Genomic DNA, 14379 nt, shown 5'->3' with positions numbered 1-14379 from the left:
CTCATTCCACCTTTTTGGCTTGCTGGGATCCATCTCCTGGTGGAGCCGACTGGATGAGATTGAGGCCATTGTCTTTTTCAAAATATCCCTGGAGATGAACTCAGACCCTTCCAGATGCCTAGTGTTTTCAAGGGTGCTCTCGAGCCCTGAGAGATGGACAGCTTCTCAGAGCAACTTAGAATCTGGTTGACAAAAGGCAGGACAAGAATGTGAACTTTTCTGTAACAGTTTGTGGCCAAACGTTTCGGGCCTTACAGAGGCGTCGAGTCATTTGTGAGCTTGAAGCTCTGTGAATATGAAACGGAAGCTGAATAAAAAAACGCCTGCTTTGCGAATTTGGGCGTAGTTTTCTTGGACAGCAGCAACTTTCATTGAGACTCAAAATGTATTTGAGGGGGATGAGGTGTGAATGAGAACTGAATGACTTGAGTTGAAAGCTGAACTTTTCAGTTCAATTTTTAGAATCCAGTCGCTTACGTGGTGAGAGACCTCCTCAGTGCTAAGTTCAGTTCTTTTTTTTTTTTTTCCCTACATCATAGAATATATGGACTGCTATGGGTTTTAAAAAAAAATTCTTTTTTGATGTGGACCATTTTTAAGGTCTTTATTGAATTTGTTACACTATTGCTCCATTTTATATTTTGGTTTTTCGGCCGTGAGGCATGTGGGATCTTAGCTCCCCGACTAGGGATTGAACCTGCACCCCTGCATTGAAAGGCATAGTCTGAACCACGGGACTATCAGGGAAGTCCCTCTCCTTTTTTATGTGAAACATCTTCCATTTATTAATATTTCAGAACTCCACCCTCAGCTGAAATCTGACTGGTTGTGAGCCCAATCTGTTCACAATCTGTCTGTTTGCCAATATGGTAGATATTTTGCTCTGATAAGAAAATGCTTTTGCGTATAATTTATTCCTAAAAATGCAGGACAAGACCGTGTTTGAAAACAAAACCACAGACTTGCATGTTACTGTTAGAGGCCTGGATACTGGGAAGTGGCCTTGGATCTGAATTGGTAAGCTTTTCCGACTCTCAGGGCAGTGGAGGGAGAAGCAGGGGATGCCTGAGATTGCTCTGGCACTCTGCAGCCATGCGTCCTGGGACAGTCACTCAGTGTGGGCTTCTCTCTTCATCAGAACTGAGACTGGTGGTAAGAATTGACCTGAGAATCGTGCAAGGTCTAAGCATGTGGATACAGGGAAAGGGCTTGAAGCACCGCCTAGCACTTAGGGGCTGCCCAGTGAATGTTAGCTTATTTTTTATGGAAGACTTAAAACATAGATTAAACAGTAAGTGTAGTCAACCGTGATTACTTCTCTAAAGTCAACTCGTCACATCTGACTTGGTCCATCGCACTTAAAATGCCATTTAGCAGGAAAATAAGTGTTCATGTTGGAGGAAAGACTTACCGTTAAAGGGTAGGAGGCAACAGATACTCCTAACGTTGTCCAGATTTTATTTTGAAATTTGCATATTGCCAGTGGAAAAGTAAATAAAAGTGAGCAGAAGTCTAACCTTTATGAAGGGCAGTTCAACAGCTGTTCTTTGTAAGGACAGACCCAGGTGCTCTGACTTAGGAGTTACACTGCTGTATGAATTTTCCCTACAGCGAGCCTGGTTGTGTATAAAATGGTGTTTGTACAAGGTGATTCCTTGCAGTGTGCCGTTGGCAGAGCGGGAGACCGGAAGCAGCCAGCAGACTCTGTACTGGGGAACATTATGTAGCGGTTTAATGAGAAACAGGATGCCTTCCGATGCCTTCCGCCGGGTCATTGAAAAAGCAAGAGAGTTCCAGAAAAACATCTATTTCTGCTCTACTGACTATGTCAAAGCCTTCGACTGCGTGGATCACAACAAACTGTGGAAAATTCTTCAAGAGATGGGAATACCAGACCACCTGACCTGCCTCTTGAGAAATCTGTATGCAGGTCAGGAAGCAACAGTTAGAACTGGACATGGAACAACAGACTGGTTCCCAATAGGAAAAGGAGTACATCAAGGCTGTATATTTGTCACCCTGCTTATTTAACTTCTATGCAGAGTACATCATGAGAAATGCTGGACTGGAAGAAGCACAAGCTGGAATCAAGATTGCCGGGAGAAATATCAATAACCTCAGATATGCAGATGACACCACCCTTATGGCAGAAAGTGAAGAGGAACTAAAAAGCCTCTTGATGAAAGTGAAAGAGGAGAATGAAAGAGTTGGCTTGAAACTCAACATTCAGAAAACTAAGATGATGGCATTCGGTCCCATCACTTCATGGGAAATAGATGGGGAAACAGTGGAAACAGTGTCAGACTTTATTTTTTTGGGCTCCAAAATCACTGCAGATGGTGACTGCAGAAATTAAAAGATGCTTACTCCTTGGAAGGAAAGTTACGACCAACCTAGACAACATATTAAAAAAGCAGAGACGTTACTTTGCCAACAAAAGTCCGTCTAGTCAAAGCTGTGGTTTTCTCAGTCGTCATGTATGGATGTGAGAGTTGGACTGTAAAGAAAGGTGAGTGCTGAAGAATTGATGCTTTTGAACTGTGGTGTTGGAGAAGACTTTTGAGAGTCCCTTGGACTGCAAGGAGATCCAACCAGTCCATCCTAAAGGAGATCCAATGAACTGAGTGTTCATTGGAAGGACTGATGCTGAAGCTGAAACTCCAATCCTTTGGCCACCTGATGTGAAGAACTGACTCATTGGAAAAGACCCTGATGCTGGGAAAGATTGAAGGCAGGAGGAGAAGGGGACAAAAGAGGATGAGCTGGTTGGATGGCATCACCAACTCAATGGACATGAGTTTGAATAAGCTCCGGGAGTTGGTGATGGACAGGGAGGCCTGGTGTGCTGCGGTCCATGGAGTCGCAAAGAGTCGGACATGACTGAGCGACTGAACTAACGAACTAATTAACTAACTACGGATGCTTTCTGGGCTTCCCAGGTGGCACTAGTGGTAAAGAACCTGCCTGCCAGTGCAGGAGACTTAGGAGACACGGGTTCGATCCTTGAGTTGGGAAAAGCCCCTGGAGAAGGGCCTGACAACCTACTTCAGTATGCTTGCCTGGAGAATCCCATGGACAGAGGAGCCTGGCAGGCTACAGCCCACAGCGCTGCAGAGTCGGAGACGACTGAAGTGATCTAGCTCACATGCACACACAGGATGCTTTCTAAGTTCTGGGAAAAGATCTCTAAAGCGTATTGTCAGGACAGCAAGGGGAGGCGGAGGGGGAGAGTTAAGTATAATTTGGGAACGAGGCAGGAGAAACTAATAGCAACGTTTGCCCCTGGGTGGAAGGAGGGCAGGAGGGAATTGCTGTGGCAAGAGAAACCCAAGAGGGATCTGGTGACCAGGAGGCGCCTCGCTGTCTGACTACTTCTCCATTTCCAGCTATAGCAGTGTATTACCTGTTTGACAAAGCAGAATAAGCAAGAGGTGGGAATTCCCTGGTGGTTCAGCGGCTAAGACTCTGAGCTCCCAGCGCAGGGGGCCTGGATTCAATCCTGGGTTGGGAACTAGATCTCACGTGCCATAACCAAGACCCAGGGCAGCCAAATAAATAAATAAATATTAAAAAACATTTATTTTTAAATTAGAAGGAATTTCCACCCCAACTTTCCTCTTTTCATAAAGGCCACAGCAGACTGTCAGCATAACGGTGCTGAGACCCTGGGAATTTCTCTCTAGGTTTAGGTCTCAGGAATGTATGCCTTTATTTTAATTTTATTATGAGAAATTTCAAACTGAGTATAATATACTCCCATCTACCTACCACCCAGCTTCCGACTTTATTAATTTATGCTGCTTCTATATTCCTACCCATTCTGCCTCCAGGAGGACTTAGAAGGAAATGTCATTTCACCTGTAAATATTTTAGTAAGTAGCTCTAAAAGGTAGGAATTATCTTCTAATATTTTTGACAATAATTATATTTTATAATAAAAAATAATCAAGTCAACTCCCCAGCCCCTTCTCCAGTCACAACACTGTCCCACTTTAAATTTGACCATGGGGTTCTTTTCTCGAAATGTTAATTCTCAGTCTGTGCTTTAAGAGGTTTCACCACTTCATTCATCACTGCACCTTGCTTTTTAGATGCTTCCCAGAGAGCTACTTCCAGCATTTCCAACATGTGAAGTTTGTTCTTCTCAGCTGGACGGTCTGCTCACTTTGGTCCTGTGAACACGTAGTTAATGCTGTTGCCTGCATCGGTGGTTCCCCTCTTCCATGTAACACTCACTCTGTGAGCTAAGAAGGGTAACAGGCAACAAAATATTCAGATATTTGTGTATACTAGCTCTGCTGAGAAGGCAGGCATGGCAGAGCTGTCAAAACCACCCTCGAGAAAAACAACCGACAATGGGAAATAGGGGTTTGTCAGCTCACGTCAGGACGTGTGACATAAAAGGCTTTGGGAGTTGCAATCAGTAAGGTGCAGAGTGAGCTTGAAAGTCGAGGCCTCGTGGACTTCCTTCTGCAGACGTTCTGCGCTGGGCAGCTGTGTCAGAGAGCGAGCTCCACGAGCAGCTTCTGCTGCTCACTGGAGATCTGTGAGTCTGTTGTCGAAAACCTAAACTGACCTCGGTGCCGCTGCCTCCAGTCCTTAGTCAGGTTCCCTTGTGCATCTGAAATGGAATTAGAGTTCAGAGAAACGAAACTGTATGCCCACACAGACACTTGGATCGCAAAAGCTAAAAAGCAGAAACAACCCAAGTGTCCACCAGCAGATAAGTGGACGAGTGACATGCAGTGGGGCGCACAACGGAAGGTTACCCAGACATTGAAACAGTAGTGCATGCTACTGATGTGTTCTGCAGCGCGGAAGCCAGGCGCAAGGGCTGCGCAGTCCACAGTTCTGTTGGTGTGAAATGTCCAGATCTGTAGAGACAGCAGATCACTGGGGGCTCAGGGCCAAAGGTGGTGATAGTGGCAGGAAAAGGGGAGAGGCTGCTGGTGGGGAAGGAGTTTCTTTAGGGTGATGAAAATGTCCTAGAGCGATGGTGACAGTTATACAGATCTGTGAATACATTGAAATGCATTGCATTTTATACTTTAAATGGGTAGGTTTTATAGTTGGTAAGTTACATCTCAATAGGGACTTTCCTGGTGGTCCAGTGGCTAAGATTCTGTATTCCCAACGCAAGGGGTCTAGATTTGATTCCTGGTCAGGAAGCTAGATCTTACATGTTGCAGCTAAGAGCTCTTATTGGGACAGCTGAAGATCCAGTATACTGTAACTAAGACCCAGTATGACCAAATAAATAAATGTTAAAAAAATAAATCTCAGTAAAGTTATTATTAAATACCATTGGCACTTCCCTGGTGGCTCAGTGGTAAAGAGTCCACCTGCCAATGCAGGAAACACGGGTTTGATCCTGCATCTGGGAAGATGCCACATGCTGAGGACCAGCTGAGCCTGTGAGCCACAGCTGTTGAGCCTGTGCTCTGGAGCCCAGGAGCCGCAGCTGCTGAGCCCGCGTGCCCCAGAGCCTGCGCTCCGCAACGGGAGAAGCCACCGCAGCTCAAGAGTAGCCCCCGCTCCCTGCAGCGGGAGAAATGCCTGTGCAGCAGCAAAGACCCAGCACAGCCAAAAATAAATAAATCAATCAATGAAGTTATATTTTAAAGGCATTGGATTTACTTACAGTGCCTTGAAATGTACCTGAGTCTCTTCCTTGGCATCTGTTTTGGTGTTTGTCTGGAATGGGGGTGTGGTGCAGCAGGGTTGGGGCATGTTAGGTGAGATGAGGAAGGAGGAGATGTGGCTTCCCTTCCTCTCTGAAACTCTATGCAAATCTTGTTTCTTTCCCTCCCAGATCACTGGGAAACAGAAGTGATTTTATTTGACCCCGTGGTCTTATTTTACTTCCCACCCTTCATTCAAGGTTAGGACAGTGGTTCCTTTAGCAACTAATGACTTCTTTTTTCCTCTCTCTACCCCCACCCCAAAACTTTTTAAAGTATCCTTGTACTTGTTGGGTGACAGTCGGTGACTTTCCTTTTCTGGAGTTTTCCTGTGTTGGCAGTTGTTTTGGTCTTCAGAAATCAGTGCTGGTATGACTGCCCCTTTTATTTATATGACCCAAGAAGGAGAAAGAGTTTAAAATCAACACCTGTAGGACGTCGCTGGTGATCCAGTGGCTAAGACTCCCAATGCAGGGGGTTCGGGTTCAATCCTTGGTCAGGGAACTAAGATCCCACATGTCACAAGACCTGGCGCAGCCAAATAAATAAGTCAATATTTAAAAAAAGAGAAAAGAACCCAAGGGAATTCCTTGGCAATCCAGTGGTTAAGACTCCCAAGTTTCCACTTTAGAGGACCCAGGTTCCATCCCTGGTTGGGGAACCAAGATCCCACAAGCCAAGTGGTTTTGTGACCAAAAAATAAAAAATAAAACAACACCCAAGTCAAAGGTGTATTTTTCTGCTGGTGAAAAAGCTGTATCAGCATGCTGCCCTGGGAAACATGGTGCTGTTTAAATGGCATCGGGGACCTAAGTGAGACTCTGGTCGTGCACCAGCTTGTTCGCTTGACAGTCTGCTGAAAATAGAGAATTGTATGGGGAGAAAGGGGGTGCTTCTCCAGTGCCTCAGCTGCAAAGAATCCACTTGCAATGCAGGAGACATGCGTTCGATCCCTGGGTTGGGAAGATCCCCCGGAGGAAGACTTGGCAACCCACTCCAGTATTCTTGCCTGGAGAATCTCATGGACAGAGGAGCCTGGTGGGCTACAGTCCATGGGGTCACGAAGAATCGGACACGACTGAAGCGACGTAGCACAGCACTTGGGGAGAGATGGAGAAACACACAGCTGGTGAAAGTGTGCCTGTGTGCGTGCATGTGTGCTCGAGTGTGTACGTGTGGACTGACTCCACAGACCTCCTTCCTGGGAAGCAGAGGGAGAGACATGTCCTGCCCTGACATCTTCAAGGGAGCATCCTGGTGAAGAACTCCCAGGGAGGGGAGCCCGACCTTAGTATCCCGAACTACTTTTGAAGAGCAGGGAAATGGTGGTTGTAATTTGCTAGATCAGGAGGAGGCAAACCACAGTCAGGGGGCCAAGTCTGTCCTGGTGCCAGTTTTCAGGAATGTTTGTTCAAACGGCCACGCCCCTTTGTTTAGATACAGGCTGCTCCCAGGTCTCAGCCACAGAGCCGCATTACTGCAACTGTCTGTCCTGCAAAAGCCTGAGATATTTACTGTCTGGCCCTTCACAGAAAAACTTTGCTGACTTCAGTGCTCAGTGATGGAATTCCCTTCCCATGGGAGTCCTTGGAAGAGGCCTGTTCCATGGTACTTGAAAATTGAGTCCCGGTGATACTTAGAAATCCCTTAGCCCATAATACGAACTCTGGGAATGCTGGCTGTTTTTATTTTCTCCTATAAAGTGATGCAGGCCCCGCCCAAGGCCGATTGGTTCTTTTAGTTGCCGGCGTGTTTGGGTGAACGCAGCAGTGGGCTTGGAGAAGGCAATGGCACCCCACTCCAGTACTCTTGCCGGGAAAATCCCATGGACGGAGGAGCCTGGTGGGCTGCAGTCCTTGAGGTCACTAAGAGTCGGACACGACTGAACGACTTCACTTTGACTTTTCACTTTATGCATTGGAGAAGGAAATGACAACCCACTCCAGTGTTCTTGCCTAGAGAATCCCAGGGATGGGGGAGCCTGGTGAGCTGCCGTTATGGGGCCACACAGAGTCGGGCACGACTGAAGCGACTTAGCAGCAGCAGCAGCAGTGGGCTTCCCTGGTGGCTCAGGTGGTAAAGAATCCACCCGCAATGCAGGAGACCCAGGTTTGTTCCCCGAGTGGGAAAGATGCCCTGGAGAAGGGAATGGCAAATCTTGCCTGGAAATTCTGATGGACAGAGAAGCCTGGCTGGCTACAGTCCATGAGGTCACAGAGTCAGACACAACTGAGCGACTAAGCACACTCGCACTCAGCGGTGAATGGCTTTGAAACAGGCCAGGTGAATTTGGGGCATTTCTGGTGAACCTGGGCTTGTACACCAGCCCCTGTTTCTACAGCTGAGTTGGCTGAGCTTTATTTCTCCATCAGGACCGACCTTCTTTTTCCATCTGTTCACAGTGATCAGACTTCTCATTTTACTGGTGGTTCGCAACACCACCTATTGGGTCATCTACTTAGGAATAGTCAAGTGTGGTGTCTGGGGCCTGGGCTCAGAGCTGTTTGATTATAACATGGAAACATTTCTCAAGCTGTATCTCCTGGGTTCAGAAACCTGCTTCCATCCACACGTGCCCTCGAGTTATCCCCTGTGAAAAATACTTTCTGGGCCTCTCCTTTCCAAAGAGAGAACATGAACTTGTTATAAAGATTATAAACGCCTATTTGCTGAATTGTTCTGCCTCCAGTGGGCAGGCTGCCAATTTAGTGTAATCATCTCAGGTTTATTGACCTGTTTGTCCTCTTCTTACGTGGAGCTTTACTAGGCTTCTCTGCAAGAGTGAAGGTTGGACCTCTTTTTCTCATGTAGGGAATTATTACTGTTAAGCTCGTTTAAGGGGAAAGGAGGTTGGGGTCTCTCACATCGTCGTGCCCAGGCAGGAGCTTGGTGAACTGTTTACAGTCAGCTCGACTGGCAGCAGCATCTCACTCCAGTTTTAATGGGAGCTGTATCGCTGATCCTGTCCATGACACCAGTTGTCTCGCTGTTCACGCTATCCGCACTGTTTGCTGAACCCAGGGTAGGCAAGGGCCAGGTAAGAGGCGCGAAGGAGCTGTAGTAACTGTGAACACGTTTATTCTCTCCTGGCCGGCATGGTGGCCTTAACACAGCCTCTCTCCTGGCTGACGAAGCAGCCCCAGAAGCAGTCACTGCATAACCGTAATGTAAGCAGTGATGTAACCACAACATGGCCTCATGTGAAGAGACCATCGCATCGCTCCAGCGTAGCCCCAGTACTGCCAGGGCTTCCATGGTGGAGCTCACACGGGCGTACCACACAGAGTACCTAACGATGCATGTGCACAGCGCTATACGTGATCTCGGTGTTAATAGTCCTTCTTTACACTGCATGAAGTGAGAGAGTCTGAACACACCATCCTGGCTAATTTGCTCTCCCCACAGGAGCCCTGGTTTGTGACCATCCCCGGGGGAGTATCACCTATTTAAATAGTGAAATAGACCTAGGGCTTCCTGGTGTAACTCAGCTACGAGGAAAAGTTCCAGAAATAGAGATGCATTGTTACTGACTGCCTTCAAAAACACCTCCATGGTTGCCTCTTCTTTAGGGAAAGAAGATAATCCGTTTCTGGGATAACAGGTTTCTCCCGGGGGGTGGTGGGAGAGGGGAGGGGACTTGTCTTTCAACATTCAGTGGAAGGAAGATATGACAGTACCTGTCCAAATTAACCAGTGTTGTTTCTATGAACCGGGGTTAGCAAGTTTTTCAACCAAAAATTTCCCCAACTTCTGAGAGCAAACTCGAGGATCTGAGGGTGAGGCCTGAAGCTACCCAGGTGGGTTTGTTCCTTTTTTTTTTTTTTTTGACAGGAGTGATATTTATATTTAAAATTCCTGGGAGCTTTCCACTCTGCAGTATTTCTGACTCTGATTCTCAGCAAAAAGGTACTGTCTTAATCTGCTCAGCTACTGTAACAAAATAATATAGGCTAGGGGGCTTATAAACCACAGAAAAATTTTTGACTGTTTTATGTATGTATTTGACTGTGTTGGGTCTTAGTTATGGTATGCGGGATCTTTGCTGCAGCATGTATGATCTTTTTTATTTTTTTAATTGTGGCACCGGGACTCCCGAGTTCTGGCGCTCGGGGTAAGTAGTTGCCACACGTGGGCTCCAGAGCACGTGAAATCTTCCCGGACCAGGGATCAAACCTCCACCCTCTGCATTACAAGTGAATTTTTAACCACTGGACCACCAGGGAGGTTGCAGCCGCAGAAATTTCTCTCTCACAGTTCTGAAGATGGGAGCTCCAAGGCCAAGGTGCTGGCAGAGGAGGTGTCTGGTGAGAGCCTGTTTGTTACTTGATAGATTGCTGGCTTCTCACTGTGTTCGTGCATAGCTGAAGGGGAGAGGGAGCTTCCTGGTGACTCTTTCATAAGGATCCAAACCCCATTCATGAGGACTCCATGCTTATGACTGAATCATCTGCCAAAGGCCCCACCTCCAGGTAGCACCATATTGGGGGTTAGATTTCAGCATAAGAACTTGGTGGGGGTGACAGACATTCAGTCTGTTGAAGGTACTTAGTTATTTATCTGTGATAATACCTTTCCCCTAACTTACCCCTGAATCTTTGGCTTAAAATGATGCTAAGATTATGTGGCTTCCTGATAGCTCAGCTGGTAAAGAATCCGCCTGCAACGTGGGAGACCTGGGTTCAGTCCCTGAGTTGGGAAGATCCCCTGGAGAAAGGACCGGCTACCCACTCCAGTATTCTGGCCTGGAGAATTCCATGGACTGTGTAGTCCATGGGGTCACAATGAGTCGGACATGACTGAGCGACTTTCATACTTTGGCAGAGGGCCAGGTTCTGCCCATGATTAGGTGTGTGTACAGTATTCCTGCTTATCAAAGGAAGCCCCCAGGGGCCAATGGTTGACTGTAAAATGCCAGGTGGAGCATCTGAACCCACCAAGTCGGGGGGAGGGGATCACCCTCCCAGGAGCAGTGGTAGACGACGGCATCACCTAGGATGCAAACACTTAATGGTGCCCACGAAGGAACCCGGCTCAGGACGGCTGGCTTAGAACCTGCTCTTAGGGCCGCAGGTCTGTTCCCAAGCATCAGCAGAGGCAGCCAGGTGGCGTGGAGGCCAGCCCGGCAGGGCCCCCGCTGCACTCCTCCCACCTGCTGGCTGTCTCAGCGACGTAACATTGAAACAGATCCTCCCGATAGCTCGCCCACGCTCAATGACATGACTGGCTATCCCCATGCAGCTGTTGCCAAAGGAAATGTTGAGAATGTGCCTACTCTGAAACACTGACGCCAGAAATACCTGTTTCCAAAAGTGCCTCTGGTCCTATGATGCCTGCCTGGTGAATAAACTCTGAACTCCTTAACCTGCTGGTTTGAGCTCCACAGTGTGGCCCCAGCCACCCCATGTGTCTCACTGCCAACCCTCTGGCCTTTGCCCACATCCTTAAAGCAGGTGGGTGCCAAGTCCCAGCCTTGCCCCTGCCTGGAGGGCAGCTGCTCCCATCCTGGCCTTCCTGAGGCTGAACGTCATCTCTGGGCACCCAGAGTCATTTATTGCTCCTCCCGAATGAATCGCCCAGCATTTCTTGTCATGACTGCCCTTCTTTGGCCCTCACCTTGGGCTTTGCTATGGGGTTTTCTGTTTCTTTCATCTCCCTGGCCACACTGAACATTCTGCAAGGGAAAGAGCTGTGTCTTTTTCCTTGCACACACTCTCTAGCCTCGTGCAAGCCTGTCTCTTTGCTTGTCCTGGTGTCCAGTAATCTTAGTGATCTTCATTCAACTGTTGGAAGGAGGGAAAAAATGGAGTTTTACACAGATGTGCTATAAATAGGTGCAATCCAAGAAAACTCAAGTTTACATGGAAACTAAATTAAAAGGTAATTCTGCTCCCAAACAGGATTTTAGGCATCTTGTGAATGGCACTTCTCTAAGGCTTATAAATTTTGATTTACAGCAACTTGATAATCGTTTAAGAAAAAAATTTGAGTGGTTTGAATTTGAAACTCTGAAATAAAACTGCCAAAATAATCCCATTGTATTTTTCTTAGTTGCAGAATATCAGATTTGGCACACAAGGAAGTTTTGGAGGGCAGCTGGAAGGGTCCATCCCAAACTATCAAATTATATAAGCTGTTCCACAGCCTCCAGTAGTCCTTAGTGTAGGAGATATTTCAATTTTTAGATGACAAGTCAGAAATACTGAAGTATGAAATATACTGATAAGAGAAACTGCCTGGTCAGTCTTCAGTAACATGATGAATGGCCTCCTTTTCCATGTGAATTCTTTTCTATTGCAGTAATAGGTAAACCTTCAATCAGTGAGTACTAAAGCTCAGGAGTATATACTTATATCTGTGTTATAGAGGTATGTGATCCTCACCATTAGGAAAGCAACACTTATTTGGTGTTTTTTTTTGTTTTTTGAAAGATCAACAAGATTGACAGATCCTTAGCAATATTAAGAAAAGAGAAAAAAAAGACTGAGACAAAATCAAAAATGAAAGAGGAAACATTACAACTGAGGCCACAGAAGTAAAAATGCTAAGAGATTACTGCAAACAATTATACATCAACAAATTGGACAGTCCAGAAGAAACAAATTTCTAGGAACATACTATCTTTTACGACTGAGTCTTAAAGAAACTAAAAATTTGAGCAGACCTATAACTTAGAAAGAGACTAAATCAGTCATCAAAAACCTCCCACCAAAAAAGAACCCTGGACAAGATGGCTTCATTGGAGAATTTTAACAAACGTTTAAAGGAGACTTAATACCAGTTCTTCTCAAGTTCTTCCTAGAAATTGAAGAGGAAAGAACATGTCCAGGTATATTCTGTGGAGGCAAGCATTACCCTGATCCCAAAAGGAGACAAGGATACTACAAGGAAATTGTAGATCAATGTCCCTGTTGAACACAGATGCAAAAATCCTCCACAAAATACTAGCAAACACGGTTCAACAACATGTTAAAGATACTGTATATCATGACCAGATGGAATTTATTACTGAATGCAAGGACGGTTCACCATATGAAAGTTAACTAGTGTGTATAACATACCACATTAACACAATGAAGGACAAAGGCTGCGTGATCATTTGTCAGGGAGTGTCTAACAGGAGGATTCCTACGTGCTGCTTCTCACAAGTCCTTTGTTTCGTTTTAAGTGGAACAGCACGCTGCTCCCAGGAACTGGGGTCATTGTGTGAGACAGGCTTCAATCTCTATTAGTAAACGTGCTCTTTACGACAAAGCTGCTTAGTCTCCATCCCCTTTCTTGAGATATAGATTTTCTCCTGACCTTGTGGCCATCAGCATCCCTTGTTCCCTTGGTAATGGTTACTGTACGTTTGGCTTTCTCATCTTTATCACTGACAAAAGAAACTTCTTGTACTACAGCCTATATATAGTCACATAAAAATCATTAAAGCACCTTTGCTCCATCAGAGCTTGGGTCCCCATGTCTTTCTTTCTCTCTCTCTCTTCAGCTGATTCCCTGGAGCGCAGAGACCCATCTTGCTCACTTTCCTGCCCAGCCTTCTAAGACTCTCTCGAGAAGGTGCCCTGTGCCTTCACCCCACCTTGAGAGGGCGCCCGGTGCCTTCGTGAGGGACACAAGCCCTGTGTCAAAGACTTTATTGGGTTTTTGCATAAACCAGGGAGTATCAGCCTCTTTCTCTCTTTCACTCTCTTATCGTTGGCCTCTGGACCACAGGTCCCGGTCCACTAAGGGGCCCCAACAATCATTTCAGTTGATAAAGAAAAAACATCTGACAAAATTCATCACCCTGTCACGATAAAAATGCTCAGCAAACTGGGAACAAACTCCACTTAAGACTGTATATGAAAACCCATAGTTAGCATTGTACTCAGTGGTGAAAAACTGAAAGCTTTCCTCTGAGATAAGGCAAGGATGTCCACTCTCCCTACTTGCATTCAATAGAGTACTTAAACTCCTAACCAAACTAGTCAAGAAAAAGAAATGAAAGTCATCCAGATAGGAAATGAAGGAATAAAGTTATCTTTCTTCACAGATGACATCATCTTGTATGTAGAAAACCCTAAATATTCCACACACACACACAAAAAGCCACTGTTAGAACCAATTAATGAACTAAACAAACTTTCAGGATACAAAATCTACACACAAAAATTCATTCTACTTTAATAAGCTAACATGGAACAGTCCAAAAAGGGAATTAAATAATCCCACTTACAACAGCATCAAAAAGAATAAAATACATTGGAATAAACTTAATCAAGGAGGCAAAAGATTTGTATAGTGAAAACTACAAAACACTGCTGAAAGAAATTAAAGAGGATACAAATAAGTGGAAAGACATCTGTGTTTGTGATTGGAAGGCTTTATATTGTTAAAATGTTCATACTGCACAGAGCAGTCTACAAGTTCAATATAATCCTATCAAAACCCCAAAGGAATTTGTTTTTCAAAAGCAGGAAAAAATTCTAAAATTCATATAGAATTTCAAAAGATCCCAAACATCTAAAACATCTTGAGAAAGAAAAGTAAAGCTAACGTCCTTACACTTCCTTTCAAAACTTATTATAAAGCTGCAGCCCTCAAAACAGGGTAACACTGGCATAAAGACAGATGCCAAGCTGAGTACTGTCACTATTTAGCAATCCCAAGGGAGTGGAATGTCTCTTATTGATTACCAGTCTCAGGAAGGACTCCAGAC

General features: G+C 45.6%; 1 protein-coding gene across 1 annotated transcript in view; it reads left to right on the top strand.

The window, feature by feature from the left end:
- The first annotated feature begins 951 nt into the window (after positions 1 to 951).
- Positions 952 to 14379, top strand: part of CMTM8 (CKLF like MARVEL transmembrane domain containing 8) — a 37141-nt gene continuing 23713 nt past the window's right edge. Inside the window, exon 1 of the mRNA XM_040246322.1 lies at positions 952 to 1017. Coding sequence (XP_040102256.1) covers positions 967 to 1017 — 51 coding nt within the window. The 5' untranslated portion in view covers positions 952 to 966. The remainder of the gene's footprint in view (positions 1018 to 14379) is intronic.

This window comes from Oryx dammah, unplaced genomic scaffold, assembly GCF_014754425.2.
Source record: "Oryx dammah isolate SB20612 unplaced genomic scaffold, SCBI_Odam_1.1 HiC_scaffold_9, whole genome shotgun sequence".
Classification (NCBI taxonomy): Eukaryota; Metazoa; Chordata; class Mammalia; order Artiodactyla; family Bovidae; genus Oryx; species Oryx dammah.
This window is presented reverse-complemented; position numbering and strand designations above follow the sequence as displayed.